The sequence below is a fragment of the Nematolebias whitei genome, chromosome 14 (assembly GCF_014905685.2).
Source record: "Nematolebias whitei isolate Nwh7 chromosome 14, NemWhi1, whole genome shotgun sequence".
Classification (NCBI taxonomy): Eukaryota; Metazoa; Chordata; class Actinopteri; order Cyprinodontiformes; family Rivulidae; genus Nematolebias; species Nematolebias whitei.
In genome coordinates, this window is record NC_056511.1 from 18723040 (window position 1) to 18735319 (window position 12280).

Below are 12280 nucleotides of genomic sequence, written 5' to 3' on the forward strand. Positions count from 1 at the left end.
TCTGTATTGTCATTCGCATCTCATGTGGTGGAACGAAATTGTGTACACAGGGTCCCAGTTACATCCAACAAAGTATAAATTGTAAAAGAAAAACAGTAATAAGATCGAAGATATGAACTAAGAAATATGCTAAACACTTAATAATGCATAAACAATACGCCGAACAACAGCAGCAGTCCGGATGGGTAGGTGCGCTGTCATATGTGAGCAGAGTGAACAGGAGGGGCCTCAACACACAGCCCTGAGGGGATGTGCTGAGGGTTATGGTTTATCACCCTTCTTTCAAAATAGCAAACTGTATCCCCTTTAATTCAGAGTAACAAAGATGACTGTGTCATTCCAACGTGACATGTGGTTGGGTGTGTGTCTGCATAAGAATTGAGCTATACTGAATGTATCTCAGTTCTTTGTCTTTGGTTGTGATGTCCTTGATGCTTTTCAATTCATCCAACTTTTCTTTGCATGTCCTCCAAAGTGGATTTAATTTAGAAATGGGCTGGGCCATCTTAGACCCTGCCTTCCCCTTCATGTCCTCTGCCAGCATGTCAGCCTCTGGTGAGACAAGTAGAAACTTCTTGAATGCTGCTTTTTTTTATTATTTCTTCTGATCAGTTAAAAAGTCCTCTCCCAGGTTCATCTTCTGTATCTATGATTTGCTCTTACTTGTTGGCTGCAAATGAACAAAGATGCACTACTAGGTGGGAAATGTGGAAAGCCCACAATGTCACTTGGACTCCAGCTGAGCACTCCAGCCTTTTTGGAGAAACTGATAAAACTTGAAACTGACGTTGGGTCAGTCTGATGAGACCAAAACCAGCTTGCTGAGATGCAGTTGATCCACATATCACAAGCAACATAACCAGTGTTGATCCACACACTCCCTAGGGAATACAGTGAACATTTTAAATATCTACATGACTAGATCAACAGTGTACACCCACACCACACACATACACACAGTCAGAAAGGATTTAAAAAGAATATTAAAAAGGAATCATACTGACAATGACAAATCAGACTCAAGAATCAAAGAGGGAAAGCAGTTTTTAAAAAGGAACATTTTAGAGGTAAAGTGAGAGGTTTTACAGTGCACAAATAACCAAAGTCATAAAACCAAATACCGTAATAAAAATGTGCCTGCCAGTGTTCGTGCTAACACGTGTCTCTGTATGTGTGTTGCAGACGTTTAAATACTCTGAACAAGTGCGCCTCCTTGAAACTTGATGTCAGCCATCCTAAGAAGAAAGTAAGCCTTTTTTAAACTTACTAACATTTTTTTAAATGTCTGCTACTTTCATTAGTATTAAAAATGAGTGCATTCTTACACAATAAATGTTAAATACATTTTTTTTAAATGTCATCACCTCAGAACAGTTTTTAGTTTGAAATGAAGAGCATTTAGTTTTAGAAATCAAAGCTGTCTACAATCTTCTAATAAAATTACTAGTCTCATAAAAGGAACTTGTTACAATTATTTTTTTAAATGTTGTTGTTTTTAAATAATTGGAACACTTTTTTTATAACAGAGTGTTGTGTTGCACAAAATTTATACACGGAAAATTCATCAGGATACTTTTTCCTTTTAGCTAAAACTGTATTTTCAACTACAAGCAACCAAAAAGCAAGTCAAGGCTTCTGTTTACAGAAGTTGATGCTAAAATATCCTTCACATTGTCTAACTTTTACTTTCTTATAAACTCCGTGCCACATTTGAAGAAAGTGCCCATCTGTGTCTCATAACTAAATTGCTCAAGTAGCTTACAGTTTGTGGCACCATCTTTGAAGACACCCACTGCAGCTCTAATTAACTGTGCTATGATTCCTTCTGAAGTCCTTGACTAAAGCTACAAATATGTTTCCACTGACATGTATAGTTTGCTGCTGATCTTTCTATATATATTTATATTGTGCAAAGAGTCAATTGGCTTCCTTTAGTTGCTTTGAACCGTACTGTAAAAAGTAATGCTGACGGATACAGATGAGAATGTTGTGGTATTTATTAATGCAGCAAGACAACTGTAAAGGGAAGTTGTACAATTTGACATTTAGGTATTAGGACACAAGTGTGTACTCACTTTTGTTTTGACTAAAGTTAGCAGAAAACTTTTCAGTTTCAGTTTTGCCCATCCTCTAAAGTATTTATGGTGCTGTAAGTGGTTCTGATCTAGTTCCAGTGAATTTCTAACACAGCTTAAGTTTCCTTCAGTTATTTTTTATTATTTAGGTTAAAGTATTACCTTATAACGACAGATAATTTGCTAAATATGTCCATGCAAATACTTTTATTTTAGTTTAGCAGTTTACCTACAAATTTGCTTCTAATAAATCCAAAAACTACTACAAGTAAATATTCTGATGTATGCTCAATAATCCAGGTAGAAAAATCTAACAAAGTAAAATCGTTATGTTGTTTGTCTGGATTTGGAACCTTAAAGTGATAATTCACATTTAAGTGGTTTTTTTTTTTTAGATTATAAACAGTCAGTATTTTACCTGTGGTAGATAACACTTCTCAGTTTTCTGTTATGAAGTTTCATGCTGACAAACTGATGAGCTAACGCTAAAATGAAAGTGGATTGCTACTGTCTTAAATAACTCCACATTCTAAAATGTCGTGGGGACTAACAGTGATTTATAAATATTTAAGCCACCAACTTTTTTACATTACATGGATATTCTAGTAGAAATATTATGATATTCCTGCTTGAGGTTCCACAGGAACCAGAAATGCTACAGCTAACTTTTGCTGCCACTGTTTGTACTGAAAATAAATATGGAATTTTAATGTAAATAACCATGTAATGCACAAATGACGACAGTAGAAATCTATAAAATATAGCAATCATAGAACTACTTAAAATCTTTGAAACTGAAATATTTTAAATATGGTACCAATCCATTTTGATCTCGGTTCCTCTGAAACTAGCTTTAAGCCTTTTAGTCTGCTCAAAAATCTGAAACTGTTTAGCGATATCTTTAACATTCAAGACAATAGCTCTTCTCAAGGTTTTCACAGAACCCCACTTCAGAAGGTCTCAACATTACTTAAATAGTTACTTAAATAGTGACTAACATTTGTTTTACCTTACGTTTGTTCCTCCACAGAGTGATGATTCTGATGAAGATGACCCACTGGCCATCAGTAAAAGGTGGACATTTGAGTGGAGCAGTCGTCGCTGGTCTCGCCTTCAAGACCTGCTGTCAGACAGCACCAATGAGAGCAGCCCGACAGGACAAGGGGAGGGTCTTCGAAGCACTGTGAGTAGCGAGAGCGTGCTAACAGACTTGAGCGAACAGGAGATCACAGAAACCTCCTCGCTCCACAGTGAAGACTCAACCTCCGCTATGCCCGACTCAATATCTATGGCATCTCTCTCTGCTTCCTATCAACCACCGAGGGAACTTCCACATTACAACTCCCTACCAATCAAAGGCAGTCGCCATGGGCAAGGAGGACGAAGTAAAGCCAAAGAATTTTTGCGCCGAATGGAATTAATGCGCACTTGGGGGCCATCAACAAGGAGGAAAGGCTCAAGTCGGAGGCCGCCACTGGTCATCAGTGGGCCAGTGTTACAGGGAGAGGAGCCTCAGGCACTTCAGGTGCTTCATTGCACTCCTATCAGCCAATTACAAACCAGTCCAAAAGACAACGATCAAACTGATGGTGATGAATCCTCAGTTTTTTTCATTGACAACAGTAAAGAGCAGATCACACCGAGTGTGAGCCCCAGCAATGAAACCATGCTTCTCAGTGTTCAGGAACCTGCATGTCCAAAACCTCGTACTGCCAGCAAGAGAAGCAGCATGTACCTGGAGGACATGGAGTTACTTTCTCAGGGTAAGAGGACTGATGGGCAGAGTCAGTTTGGCAGAAGCCACTTTCATTCATATGAAAACCTCCTCATTCATATCCCCAAAGACCATAAACCGGGCACTTTTCCAAAAGCACTGTCCATAGAAAGCCTGGCACCTTCTCCCAGTGACAGCAGAAATGGCCCCCAGTCACATGCTCAAACTGGAAATGGACTGGGCAAACCCTGGTCTGGTAAACCGTTATTGAAACCAGCCTGTCCTGCAGCTCCACGGGGCAGCAGGGTGAGTGTTTATGACAACGTGCCAGGCTCTCACCTGTATGCCAGCACAGGAGATCTGCTGGACTTGGAGAAAGAGGACAACCTTTTCCCCCACCTGGATGACATCGTCCAGCACGTCAGTGGTTTGCAGCAGATAGTGGACCACTGGAGCCGCAAGGTGCTACCTGAGGGGGAAATGGGGGAGGAAGATGGGGAGGGCAGGACCACCCCCAGCGAAGGTGAGAGGGACGCAGTCTCCTTAAATGACACAGATTCAACAGGGACCAGTCGGGAGAGGCGGGACTCTGGAGTTGGGGCCTCCCTCACAAGACCTCGGTGAGTAACTGTGGGAGCTTTCTAAAAATGGCAACAACTTGGGTCTTTTTTTTGGGGTGGGGGTGGGGGGGGGGGAGGTTGGCCTAAATATTTTCAACCAGTTAAAACAACATAAATTGAAAGTTTGCCAAAATCATCTCACTAAAGTCTAATAGCCTCGTTGTTTTGCTGACTCATCTCAGTCTACGATGGCCCAGTTTCAGAACTTCAGATCATCTCAACCAACCAGCATCTTCACTGCAGATCAGCAGCCAATCAGCAGGCCAGCTCAGCCTGCTACAGAAGTTTTCTTTGCTTCGCCTCACCGCCATCATGGAGAAATACTCCATGTCTAATAAACACGGCTGGACGTGGTGGGTACACACAGATACACACTTGCCTTGACTATCGTTTGGGGAATATAAATGTGCAACATTAGGAAGACGTGGAAAGTAAGTTTTCCACCATATTCTCAAATACAACAACTGTTTGTTGCTTTTTTAATATTCCTAAATTTCTGTGCCAGCTAAGAGACACAACATGCGACAGTCTCAGCATGCCTTTTGTCAACTAAGGTGCCTTTCAGTTTAACTAGAGCTCTTAGTCAGCAAGACCATATGCACAATTAACACCTTTATGCATGACCTCAAGCATTTGGCAAAACATCAGTGAGTCTGTCCTTGTGCAAGTGACAACGACTGGATTACAGTTCTTAACTACATACTTCAAGCCAGAAGTCACCACAAACACATCCCTCATGTCATTAACAGTTCTGTTCGTTTTACTGAGCCTTGGAGGGAAATCCTGTTGACCTGTTGCCTACACGAATGGGAAGATCATAAAAACATGGACGGCTCTTTCTGTCACACACTTCCTTAATAGTTTTCTGTTTGTTGCTGGCAGGTCTGTGCCAAAGTTTATGAAGCGCATGAAAGTGCCAGACTACAAAGAGAAGAGTGTGTTTGGTATTCCCCTTATAGTCCATGTCCAGCGCTGTGGGTTTCCTCTCCCCCTGTGTTTACAGCAGGCCCTCTGCCACCTCAGATCTCACTGTCTGGACCAGGTGAGGAAACAACTTCCACTGTAGTTCTGTATGTGTACACCTCATGAAGCAGCTGACACAAAGCTCATGCATCATATTTATTCCTCCCTTAATATCTTTGTTTGATCTTTTGTTGTTCATCTCTCAGGTGGGATTGTTCCGTAAGTCTGGTGTGAAGTCTCGGATCCAGGCTCTGAGGCAACAGTGCGAGTTCTGTCCCGACTATGTGAGCTACGAGGATCAGTCGGCTTACGATGTGGCCGACATGGTCAAGCAGTTTTTCAGGGATTTGCCTGAGCCCGTGCTTACAAGCAAGCTTGGGGAAACCTTCCTGCATATTTACCAGTGTACGTCACCTCAGTCGTGTTTTTAGTAGTTTGTCTGCACTGTCAGTGGTTCCCAGACATTTGAGCTTCTAACCCACAAAATATCAACATTATGGTGTTTTTTTTATATTCTTTGACAATTATGACAAAATGTGGCATTAATCTTCTTTGGGAACCACTATTCCAGTGGTTCCCAACACTGATCCTTGAGGAACACCATCCTGCATGTTTTAGTTGTTTTCATGCTATGACACACCTGATTTGAATGATTTTGTGATTTGCAGGTTTCTGCAGAACTTGATGAAGTAATTAAATCCCTGAATCAAGTGTGTTGGAGCAGGGAAGCAAAAAAAATATGCAGGATGGTGTTCCTCAAGGACCGGTGTTGGGAACCACTGCACTATTCTATATGGAAGTTGTTGGGTTGTTTTTTTTGCTAAGTATGAACAGTTCATATTTTCAGGCACCCTGGTCTACAAAGTAGTTTTTGTTTTGGGTACATTAACTTTCAGTCATGGCATTTGTTAGTTAAACTGCTTAATTGTAAAAGTTATTTAAGCATAAAAAGACTCCTAAACTTAATGAAATAAACAATGTTACTTCATCACTTAAGAGAAAAAAATTCAATGTCTTCACCGGCCTATACAGTATGTACATGTATCACGTCTATTTATGTGCTATGCTGTGGTAGTTTTTTTTTTTTTTAATGCCTCAAATCGTGCCCTGTCTAGGACAAGGTGTGAGATCTTTTTTATACCGTCTCTCCTAATGTTTTCTTCCCTTTTCCCATCTCAGCAAAAATATTATTCTGAATAAGAATAAGAGGGCCGCGCTTATAGCAGCAGCTTTGTGCCCTCAGTCCATCTTTCAGATGACTGAGTCAGTTGAACATTGGATCTTTAGCTAACCTTGAGCCTGTAACAAAGACATGTTTTGTTCCCATTTCTTCATTTAATTCTACAATTTAAAAAAAATTAAACTGTTCGACACATAAAAAAGTATTTTAGCACTAACAAGGTGATTACCAAAGCATTACTAGCTGAAAACTTGACTTATAAGATATTATTGCTTTAGATCCTGTTAGATATTTGATTTATTTTTTAAATTTTTGTTTACATTTTTTCATCGGGGGGGGGGGTGGTCAGGCAGTGAAAGGACTGGACTAAAAATGAGTCAAAAATCAACCAACGATTCAAGAAAAACTTTGAAAGATCATCAGAGTGGCCAAGAACTATTGGTTAGAAATTCAAAGTCTGACTCTTTAGAAGAAAACTATAACAAAATTTGAAGCAGCTTAAAGTTGTCAGCAAAGAAATATATAACAAACAAAACAGGAAATTTAATTATCAGTTTTCCAGAGCACCGATAAATTGTACAAATACCAGAAACAGCGCTCAATCTTTAATGTTCACAAATTTACTGTATTTTTTTTATCTTTAAGACTTTAAGCTCATTTTCATTTCAATTTTTTTAATCAGATGTTCCCAAGGAGCAGAGGCTACAGGCGGTCAGAGCGGCCATTTTGCTGATACCGGATGAAAATAGGGAGGTTCTGCAGACGCTGCTCTACTTCCTGCGTGATGTCACCTCCCTGGTGGAGGAGAACCAGATGACACCGATGAACCTGGCCGTTTGTTTAGGGCCATCGCTTTTCCACCTCAGCATCCTGAAGAATGACGCACTTTCACCAAGGTGTGACTATAGGAACAAACTAATGATGGAATAAATCAACTAACTACAAACGCATTATTACTGTGTAGTAGCTTTTGTTCAAGCATTATCAGTTAGTATAACTTTTACAGCTAATACATGGTCTCGTGTATAAAAATGAAAGCTTTTGGTTAATATGTAATCTCTAGTTTCAGTTTGTTCTTCAATTTTTGTTTTGTTTTTGTTCCTTAAGGTCGATCCAGAGGAAGTACACCACCGGTCGGCCGGATCAGAAGGATCTGAACGAGAACCTGGCTGCCACTCAGGGTCTGGCACACATGATCATTGAGTGCCAGCATCTATTTCAGGTCAGAATTAAACTAGGTGAATAGTTAGTTCTGTTCTTTAACAGCTAAAACAGAAGATAGGACATTAACAGCCAGCCATGAAAATCCCTGTGCCGGTGTTATTTAAGGACACAGTTTGTTGACTGAGCTTGGTTCTAAAACTGTGAATGCTCAGAAAACAGAAGAAAAAAATGCTACTGTCAGAAACAAAGAAAAAATAGACTGGATTATTCTGCTTTCTTTTTTTTTACCAGCATCATTTGACATTTTTCCTTTTACCTCAAGAGAGCAATTTGACATTAAATGATCAGAGTAAAACTGGACCTACCAAAAATATTACAATTCAGTTAAACACAGTAAAAGAAATACAATCAAAAACTAAAACCCAACGTTCCGATTTTGTTCTTTTTAGTTTATATATACTGCTTGATGTTTTTTTCCCCCCTGCTGCCGTGAAAGGAGGGTGATAATGCACCTGCCTGCATCTGTTTGTTGCTTTAATGAAACTTTAAATGAAACTCTCAGAAAATATTTATTGGAGCTGCTTCTGCAATTGATGAACTTATGGAGTCAATCCAGTTCAAGATGGCTGGCACAAGTAACTGACTTTGGTAAACATGAAAACGATTATAACTCTTGAACATCTTCATTTAAAGCTTTGGCCTTTTTGGTGGTGGGCAATGTGCATTCTTTTAAGGATTGGTCCTGTCATTCTCTCTTTACAGTAGTGCCTTGTTTATCATGGGGGATCTGTAACCTGAAGCCCCGCGATAAGTGAAAAACCGCAAAGTAGGCTTAGTAGTACAAGTAGTAAGTAGTAGTTTATTTTAGTATTTAATGTATATACTGTGTGTGTATATATATATATATATATAATGCTCTAAAAAACAGAATGTCAAGAACTCCTCTCTGCCGTGGCTGCACGCTGCACTCTCGGCCATGCCCACTTTTCCTCGCAGAAAGGAGATCACAGAGGAGTGGGGGGGAGCTGCAGGAGGAAGTTTGTCCTGCAGTGTGGGCTGCACACAGGTGCAGCAGATGCTAAATAATTTAAAATAATTCATTTTAAATAAAAATTCCATGCCGATCGTGCGGCTCATCCATCAATCAGCCAATTGTGTGTCATGTCCAATCTTATTTTGAAAAACCGCGATAGAGCGAGTCCGCGAAAAACGAACCACGAAGTAGCGAGGGACTACTGTACTGTCATTTCATATAATGACCAGTGAAAATATTTTTTTGCTTGAGATTTATCTTCTACCTCTCAAAATAAAAATACTCCTATAAAAGAAATCTTGGATTATCTGAAAAATGTAATCTCACAACACTTTTAAGATAATTTTCAGAGCTCATAATAATGTAGCTTTATTTTAGATGAGTGTTTCTTGCAGGACAGCATTGCTACAAGCCCATCATTACCCCACGAGTAAAATGTAGCCGTTTACATTAAACAGGTTGAATGTGTGAGCTAAGAAACAGCCCTTACACCATTTAAAAGACAATGTTCTCTGTTTTAATAACATAATTAATGCCTGAGTCGATTCATTGGGGCACAACTTTTGTGCTTTTGTTTTTTTGGTGCTCAGATCCCAGAGGAAATGGTGACCCAGTCTCGAAAGTCTTACATGGAGGCTGCTCTGATGGTACCCCCACTGGACGAGCTGTACAAGACTCACGAGGAGGAGGAAGTTGACGAAGAAGTGGAAGAAGAGGACGAGGAAAGTTCCTATCATGCGCACTTAGAAAGGCTGATCCAGAACCTGCTGAAAGAAGCCAAAGATAAAGGCAAAGGCTGGGTGTCCCGCCCGTCTTCTGACCACACAGAACTTGCGTTTAAAAAGGTGGGAGGTCGCCGACTTGCATTATGATGAGATTTTTAGATTAATATTTTGCTTTATTTTTACAAATCTATTACATCAGATAAAAGTGATGACACTCCTCGACTGATGTTTATGTCACTGGTTGGTAGAAGTGGCTGAAAATGGGAACATAAAAGCAAAAGTACCTTTCAACACATCTTCTGTCATGTTCACCTTTTGATGTTCAAGGTTGGTGATGGTAACCCTTTAAGACGGTGGCGAGTTTCTGTCGAGGTGTCGGCCGCCCCCTCTGAGGTGCTGCAGCGGCTGCTGAGAGAGCGGACGCTGTGGCACACTGAACTACAGCAGGAGAAGATCCTGGAGACCCTGGACAGACAGACGGATGTATATTATTACTCCTGCTGTAACATGGCACCTCAGCCCGTTTGTGACTATGTGGTACTAAGGTACCTTCTTTAAATAGTTAACGATTCAATTAGAAAATTATTATGTTAGAATTTGCAGCCAGAATAAACCGCTTGTCTCCTGCTGTCTCTCTGCCCACTCAGATCATGGCGTACAGACGTGTGTAAAGGCTCCTGTGCACTGGTGTGCGAGTCTGTTGAGCATGAGGACAGTCCACGCACCGGAGCTGTGAGGGGGGTTGTGATGGAGTCACAGTACCTCCTCGAACCCTGTGGGATGGGGAGGACCAGGCTCATGCACATCTCCAGAGTTGATCTCAGGTGGGAGGGCTTCACATGTTTTAAACTCTTGCCACAAAAAGGCAAAAGGTGGGCAATAATGGAATTGCCTGTGTCTGTGTGTTTAAATGACGTTTCCCTGCCTGTTAGCATAATATCTTATAAACTATGGGACAGACTTTAATGAAACTTCAGAAAATGATCACTGGATGTACATTTACAAGTGCCTTACTTCAACTCAAGTCAAGATGGCTGACACAGCTACTTAAACCTAGAAAACATAAAAGAGCTACATCAGTTATTCTCAAACATATTGTCCAAACTATGGTGTGGTAGTAGCTGAGAGTCATCAACAATATGTTCTCTGAATGCTAAAGGGTTGTACGAAACATTTCTTGAGATTAGAATATTGTTTTTGTTAAGACTGGACCAGAAAGACCATCAAACTTCAAGATGTTATAGTTTAAATCTATGACAGGAAATGTCAGAGTCAGAGTCAGAGTTTCTTTATTGTCATTCGCACCTCATGTGGTACATGTGGTGGAGCGAAATTATGTACGCAGGGTCCCAGTTACATCCAACAATAAAATGTATAAGAAAAACAGTAATGACATCTAAGATATGAACTAAGAAAAACATCAACTAAATATACACTAAGCACTCATAACATAAAACATTGAACATCAGCACAAACATGAACATGAGTCTGTGAGCAGATGTGCACGCATGAACACATCAACATTGAAACAGATCAGCAGCAACATGAAACAGATCAGCAGCAACATGATATGGTTTTTCACAGTGATTATTCTAGTTAGAGATTCATGAGTCTAACAGCCTCAGGGTAGAAGCTGTTCCTCAGTCTAGTGGTTCTACACTTAATGCTCCTTAACCTCCTTCCTGAGGGGAGTGGGGCAAAAAGTGTGTGTGCTGGGTGGGTGGGGTCCTTCATGATGCAGGTGGCCCTCTTCCTGCATCTGGAGGTGTAGATGTCTGTGATGGTGGGAAGACTGATTCCAACAGATTTCTGTGCAGCCTTCACCACTCTCTGCAAAGCTTTTCTTTCTGCAGCTGTGCAGCCTCCATGCCACACATTGATGCTCGAGCACAGGATGCTCTCCACTGCACACCTGTAGATGGAGGTGAGGACTGAGCTTCCCAGACCAGCTCGCCTCAGCCGTCTGAGGAAGTAGAGTCTCTGATGAGCTTTCTTGATCAGGCTGGTGGTGTTGTTGCTCCAGCTGAGGTTGTCATTCATGTGTACACCCAAGTACTTGTAGCTGGAGACCACTTCCACCGCAGATCCTCTTATGTTCAGTGGGCAATATGCATTCATTTAAGGCAGGGGTTCCTAACCCTGTTCCTTGAGGAACACCATCCTGCATGTTTTAGTTGTTTCTCTGCTCCAACACCTGATTTTAATTAATGTGTAATAAACAGGCTTCTGCAGAACATGAGGAAGTAATTAAATCACTGAATCAGGTGTGTTTGAGCAGGGAAACAACTAAAACATGCAGGATGGTGTTCCTCAAGGACCTGGGTTGGGAACCACTGATTTAAGGAATGCATGGCCTTTATTCATGTTCATGTTTTTAATAGACTTTTTCGTTTTGTATTTGTGTTCCAGGGGAAGATCTCCAGAATGGTACAACAAGGCTTTTGGTTATCTGTGTGTTAATGAAGCTCAAAGGATCCGCTCGTCTTTTCTCCCATTAGATTTGAGTCCTGAAGCCAAGATCTGAGCCCCAAACACCGAGCCTCGTCTCGGGTCAGAGACCCGGGAACATCAGCGGCTGATCTTCCACATTCATGGTGCTGAGTTAGAGTATGTTTTGTCATATTGTCAGGTGTCTTTAATCAACATTATACTTATTTATATTGTAAATTATGAATTTCAAAGCCAGTTTTTAGTCACACTTCCTGGATAAGTTTCCAGTTTGTGATATGGATTCATGTTCATATATTTGTAGCCATGTGTATTTTTAGGAGGGTGAGTCTTGAAAACAGAAAATATTTTTTATTAT

General features: G+C 40.6%; 1 protein-coding gene across 2 annotated transcripts in view; it reads left to right on the forward strand.

Annotated features, from left to right (window-relative positions):
* LOC119420003 (stAR-related lipid transfer protein 13) overlaps window positions 1-11998 on the forward strand; it is a 75259-nt gene extending 63261 nt beyond the window's left edge. For both annotated transcript variants that reach the window (XM_037687370.1, XM_037687371.1), the window contains 11 exons: window positions 1183-1246; window positions 3106-4409; window positions 4592-4762; window positions 5292-5451; window positions 5579-5777; window positions 7235-7448; window positions 7660-7774; window positions 9340-9594; window positions 9802-10019; window positions 10122-10298; window positions 11884-11998. In XM_037687370.1, coding sequence (XP_037543298.1) covers window positions 1183-1246; window positions 3106-4409; window positions 4592-4762; window positions 5292-5451; window positions 5579-5777; window positions 7235-7448; window positions 7660-7774; window positions 9340-9594; window positions 9802-10019; window positions 10122-10298; window positions 11884-11998 — 2992 coding nt within the window. The remainder of the gene's footprint in view (window positions 1-1182; window positions 1247-3105; window positions 4410-4591; window positions 4763-5291; window positions 5452-5578; window positions 5778-7234; window positions 7449-7659; window positions 7775-9339; window positions 9595-9801; window positions 10020-10121; window positions 10299-11883) is intronic.
* The last annotated feature ends 282 nt before the right edge of the window (window positions 11999-12280 follow it).